Raw genomic sequence first — 6,056 nt, forward strand, 5'->3', positions numbered from 1 at the left:
CTGGGTCTTGGGGAAAGGATTTCAGTGTTCACATTAAAAAGTTTACCATATTAGAAATAACATTATTATGTAACATAAAGTTTAAGTTTCAGCTTAAATTTTAAGCCTATAAATATTTTTCATTCAAATCTGTCATACTTACACCTACCAGGCATAACATTATGACCACTGACAGGTGAAGTGAATAACACTTATCTCCTCATCATGGCACCTGTTAGTGGGTGGGATATATTAGCCAGCAAAAGAAGATTTTATCCTCATAGCTGATGTGTTAGAAGCAGGAAAAATGGACAAGCGTAAGGATTTGAGCGAGTTTGGCAAGAAGACCAGATCAGAGCATCTCCAAAACTGCAGCTCTTGTGGGGTGTTCCCAGTTTGCAGTGGTCAGTGTTTTGGCAGCAAAAAGGGGACCGACACAGTATTAGGCAGGCGGTCATAATGTTAATGTTATAGGTCAGTGTATTTCCTAAAGTTCAATATTATCATCACCCCTTTTCTATCCAAAGACAAACACTCCGGTAAAGAGTGTCTGGATAAGATGAAGTGAAGTTTGTGTTTCAACTTGTGTTTCAGTGGAATTAAATTTGTCATTTGTTGTTTGAAAAATGATGGATTATCTTGATATTTTTCTAGTTGCATTATCTGATACATTTTTAAAGGCCATATGTACAGTATATATAAGCAAGTAGATTAAAATATAACTGACTTACAGATTTTTAGTTGTCAGCATGTTACCAAACACCTCGAGTAAATACACAATGGTTTGAAAGATGGTTCTCTTGTTTAATGCCAGAATAAAGCAGGGGCCTTATTAGGTTAACCAGCTGCTAACCCCCACCCCACTTGGTGATGGACATGGTTGGAGAGCGTAGGATTGGTTTTGTTTATGGAGCCAGAACGGAGTAGAACAGTGGAAGGCAGGTACCATGTTTAAAGACAGCAGTTGACTTTAGTGGCTTTTTCACTTTAGTGGCTTTTTCAAGGTTTTCACCTTGAAGCCATCCACAAAATGGAACTGAAATGGATTTTTATTAGAATTATATTCTAAATACGACCAATGATTTGTGGAAATCTGATCATCACACTCATGTGTCCCATTCCAGAGTTAGTCCTTCTTTGCTATAAAAACTGCCACTCTTCTGGGAAAGCTTTCCACTAGAGTTTAGAGTGTGACTGTGGGGATTTGTGCTCATTCATCCACAAGAGGATTAGTGAAGTCAGGCAGCGATGTCAAGCAAGAATGCAATGAGACACAATGGTTTTCCATTTTCCAATTAAAAGCTGTTCAGTGTGGTTGAGGTCAGGGCTCTGGGCAGGCCACTCCAGTTCTTCCACTCCAGGGACATTGTCATGCTGGAACCTGTTTGAGCCTCTTGGTTCCAGTGATCAGGAATCGTAATGATTTGGCATACAAAGACGTGGAAGTCTGTGCTTCCAACATTGTGGAAATATTTTGGGGAAGACCTACATGTGGGTATGGTGGTGACCATAAACATTTGGCAATATAGTGTATGTCAGGAATCTACACCATATAGCATATTATACTGAAGAGGAGTGGGGAAATCAATATAGTTTGCAATAGTATTTACAAATTTTAAAAACAAAAATTGTGATTGCATAAGTATTTACCCTTGTTGACATGAACATTTGTTTCAGCGCTAATAAAAAATCCCAGAATTAGTTTTTTTGTAACAGCTGTATTGCTGTATTGTAACAGTTTTGTGGAATATCCAGTTTGTTCTTTAAGCAACTCCCCCATCTAAGCTGTAGATCTCTACTTTGACATTGTAAATGCTTATCTGGTCAAGAACTTTTAGTGGTTAGTGGGGTTGGCCATATTATTTTTAGTTTTTAGTGGATTGAATGAAGCACAATTTGAATGTTCAGGATATTTTTAACAACCAAATCATTTCTATAATTCATACTTTGATAATTTGACTTAATTTTGTCCTGGACTTATTTGATAGGTCACTGGGGTTTCAGGAACATGTATATTTATTCAGGTTTATTTAAGTGACACTTTAACTGGGAGGACTGTTCATCTAATTTATCTCTGTTCATCTAATCATGTGACTTCTGATGGTAGACTAAAGTTCACAACCTGTTTCACGTCAGTATTAAGTTTTATTCTGTGTAGATTCATAATATAATCCACATATAATACATGAATACATATAATCCAAAATATTGAATGTTGTAAAACTGCAAAAGGTGAATACTTGTGGCACATTTAATTTTTCTCAGCATTGTTTTTTGAAAAGACAGGAAAGTGTTATTGTTGAAGAGATGGCATAGATGACATAGAAGATATGTAATTCACATTCCTTTCCATTTTTCACTTATGCCAGATCTTGGTATATGCTGGTGTTGCACCAGGATGTTTAGAGTTGAGGCAATCGACAACTATGTGTTTAATTTAAGTGCTTTTAAAAGCAGGTCCATAATTGATATCCTAGTCTCTAGTCCCTTTAAGTTCTTTTCCGTTTCTGGCTTTGTGACTTTGTACATGTAGTAGTCCTCAGTACTGGCACCTACCCCACCCTCATATTTAGGTGTACTATCGGTTGTAGCTTTGTTTTTCTTCTAGATTTGCCCTGTATTTGATTCCATGCATCTTGCTCTGAACCCTGATCAGTTTCCCAATCCCTGTTGATGGATGTCATTCCTCACCATGGGGCTACCACCACCATGTTTCACTGGAGGTGTTCTTATTTTTCAAATGGTCAAAATTCAATGTTGCAGTATTTGAATTCCTAAACTTATCAAAGTATAAGCCTGACTGACAAATGTAAGAGCTGCTATGTAAGAGTTTATGTTTTGGTATAGATATCTTTTTACTTATTAATGATTCCTTCTGTCTCATGGCTTCCCCTGCAATGATATCTGCCTTCTTGTTGCTTCATTCACAGTACATTCTGGGAAGTCCTTGTTGTTGCACATACATCTGTAAAGCAGACAATATACACCGACCAGGCATAACATTATGAGCAGTGACAGGTGAAGTGAATAACACTGATTATCTCCTCATCATGGCACCTGTTAGTGGGTGGGATATATTAGGCAGCAAGTGAACATTGCAGTGGAAGAAGGTGGCCTGGTCTGATGAATCACATTTTCTTTAACATCACGTGGATAGCTGGGTGCATGTGCGTTGCTTACCAGGGGAACAGATGGCACCAGGATGCACTATGGGAAGAAGGCAAGCTGACAGAGGCAATGTCATGCTTTGGGCAATGTTCTGCTGGGAAACCTTGGGGTGTGCCATCCATGTGGATGTCACTCTGACACATACCACCTACCTACGCATTGTTGCAGACCATGTACACCCTTTCATGGAAACAGTATTACAGTATTCCCTGATGGCAGCAATGGTTCAGGAATGGTTTGATGAACACAACGAGTTTGAGGTGTTGACTTGGCTTCCAAATTCCTCAGATCTCCATCCAATCGAGCATCCGTAGGATGTGCTGGACAAACAAGTCCCATCCATGGATGCCCCATCTCACAAGTTACAGGACTTAAAGGATCTGCTGCTAACATCTTGGTGCCAGATACCACAACACACCTTCAGGGATCTAGTGGAGTCCATGCCTCAAAAAGTCAGGGCTGTTTTGGAACCAACACAATATTATGGTCATAATGTTATGCCTGATTGGTATATTTTTATGTATTGGGTATATGCTGCTATTTTCAAAAGAACATTTACCTACCAACAAACCTTGGTTTTGCTGACAAACTATGGCAAACTAGCTGCTAGTTTATGTTGATAATGTATTGTTCTGGAGTAGTGTCATGATGAGTGTGGTTAGTGAAGCAACCATTCAGTTTGTCATAATTATTTAATAAATACTTAATGCAAAAGCCTAGGTCCTGAAGACTTTCCCATTTCACCCCTTTATTTTCAGCCTTCGATGCAGAGCATCTGTTCATGTGAATAGAGGCGATTAAAGAAAAGAAGACATGTTATAATGAACCAGGAATATAAACATGCAGTTGTCAGAGCAGTTGTTATGGAAAATGAATCAACCCTTTCTGACCAATCACATTCAAGTATTCAACAGCACTTCGGGGTAAACTATAATAAACAATATTTTTGTTAGATGGTTTTGAGCTAGGCCTATATTAGGTTCATGTCATGTTTCACATGCTTCACCATATAATATATGAGATAAATAGAAATATCCTGCACTTTATATTGAGGCAGGCAGAAGGGATATTTTATTCACCCTAGATGGAAACACCATATTGACCTTTAAGATTTGTGGTATTACTGTTTCTGTTATCCTATTTCTTTATTTTTAACTGTTTTTTTTAATCAATCACAATAAAATGTAGAATGTCTGTACTTCTTTGCAGCACCTACTATTTCATTTGGATAAATAAAGCAAAACAACTCACACATCATTTCAAATGTTAAACGTGTTTATTTTTTGATCTCTGAGTCACAATTTTGAAATATCACATAATTCCATTCACTTCATTCACATCTGCCTACTTCTTAACACACAGTGTTTACAATTCTTTGCACAGACCAAATACACAAAAGTCAATCGTGCAAACCTCATGAAATACATTATAACCCGTGGGGTTTACAATTGTGTTGTTTACAACCCGTATGTCTTGACACCCCAGAGAGGATTGCATTAAGTTACTAACATTACCTATTTTCTCTACAGAATTTCTATTTCTATACATGATCTGTGCTCACTGGCTCTTTTATCTTTGTTCATTCTACAGCCAGTTTTGACGTATGCATGTCACAATAAATACATTTTAAAATATAAATACAACGTTAACGGTGAATCTTTATCTAGAGCTCGAGACTTGTTTGGTGATCTACCACGGTCTCCACATGGTCTGAGTGGCGGCTTGTGGCGCAGCATGAGCTCTTCTGGATGTTGGTCCAGTGATGCTCGCGTTTTCAACTGGACGGACGTTGTTGGATTTCGGGCTAAGTTGTCGCTCGTGCTGGATCCGTGAGCGCGCGCTGGAGGTTCGAGCGCTGCACGTGCGGCAAGCTGGCGAGCCCGAGAACTTCGACTGCTGGATGAAGTCGTGCACGCGCGCGCAGGTTTCATGGTCGAGGCTCGTGCGCGGGAGGAGCGCGGAGACCCGCTGTAGGCACGCTTCATATCCCTCTCTGTAACTGTCTGCTTGAGCTGCAGGGAAAAGAGAAAACATTAGATACGCCGTCTTTGACCAAATGTAAAAGAGATATTCTAACAAAGCAAAGGCATTTAGCAAATTGTACACGCAAAATTACCTTTCACTGGTGAAGACGGGAGTTCTCTGAGAAACCTGACAGTCATTTCCAAGATATCAGCTTTCTCCAGCTTTGAGTAACGTGAAGTCTGAAACATAGAGAAATAAAAACGAAACATTAGAATGCCATTCACATGAGTAAATGAACGAAACCTTGTTAGAGGTCATGAATTTCCAACTTTATAGAGATCTGCTTACATCTTTGCCAACCAGAGGGACTATCAAATCTTTTAACTTGTTCAGGCTCTCATTGATGCGCGCGCGCCTTCTTTTCTCCATTAGAGGCTTGAGAGTCTGCAACAAAATGGGAAAATAACAACATTAATGACATGAAAAAAGTAAACACAAACATAAGGACCGTTATGGCAAAGTTGTTTTTGTTTTTTTTAAATTAAGAACAGAAATAGTCTTCACCTTTCTCAGTTCGTTTGCCTCTTTTCTTTGAGCCACAGTCATTCTGGAGCTGAATGGGTATGTGGAGTCAGTAATTATGTTGGGAGTCATGTTTCTGTATAAGCCTTTTGCTTTTAGATGTAAGCTCGTAGAAAGTCGAGAGTGGTTTGTGGTCACTGAGACAGGAGTCCTGTCTTATATAGTAGCCTCGGGCGTCGGGAGGAGTGTCCCAAATCTATTGTGGCTCTGTGGTGAGGAGGAGGGTGAAGCTGGAGACCTCGCGCGCTTTTTCTTAGCCATCTGCTTGCTCACAGGAGAATTGAGTTTTAATCAGAACTGGTGGCACGCGCCGGACTATTCCGAGCATATGCGTGCATGACCGTATCTTTTTTTGTTTGCTT

The 6,056-nt window shown here is 39.3% G+C and overlaps 1 protein-coding gene across 1 annotated transcript; it reads right to left on the minus strand.

The window, feature by feature from the left end:
* Positions 1-4,438: 4,438 nt before the first annotated feature.
* Positions 4,439-5,850, minus strand: LOC131353048 (transcription factor HES-2-like). The gene is made up of 4 exons (XM_058389745.1): positions 5,677-5,850; positions 5,461-5,556; positions 5,264-5,351; positions 4,439-5,159 (listed from the first exon to the last, which is right to left on the minus strand). The coding sequence occupies exons 1-4, from the start codon at positions 5,764-5,766 to the stop codon at positions 4,837-4,839; spliced, it is 597 nt and encodes a 198-aa protein (XP_058245728.1). The 5' UTR covers positions 5,767-5,850; the 3' UTR covers positions 4,439-4,836.
* Positions 5,851-6,056: the final 206 nt, after the last annotated feature.

Source organism: Hemibagrus wyckioides, linkage group LG05 (assembly GCF_019097595.1).
Source record: "Hemibagrus wyckioides isolate EC202008001 linkage group LG05, SWU_Hwy_1.0, whole genome shotgun sequence".
NCBI classification, from domain to species: Eukaryota; Metazoa; Chordata; class Actinopteri; order Siluriformes; family Bagridae; genus Hemibagrus; species Hemibagrus wyckioides.

Coding starts and splice junctions, on each gene's coding strand:
- LOC131353048 (XM_058389745.1), bottom strand. CDS start 5,766: ATGACTCCCAACATAATTACTGACTCCACATACCCATTCAGCTCCAGA. Junction 5,352..5,460: donor TCCCTCTGGTTGGCAAAGAT/GTAAGCAGATCT, acceptor TCTATGTTTCAG/ACTTCACGTTACTCAAAGCT. Junction 5,160..5,263: donor CCCGTCTTCACCAGTGAAAG/GTAATTTTGCGT, acceptor TTTTCCCTGCAG/CTCAAGCAGACAGTTACAGA.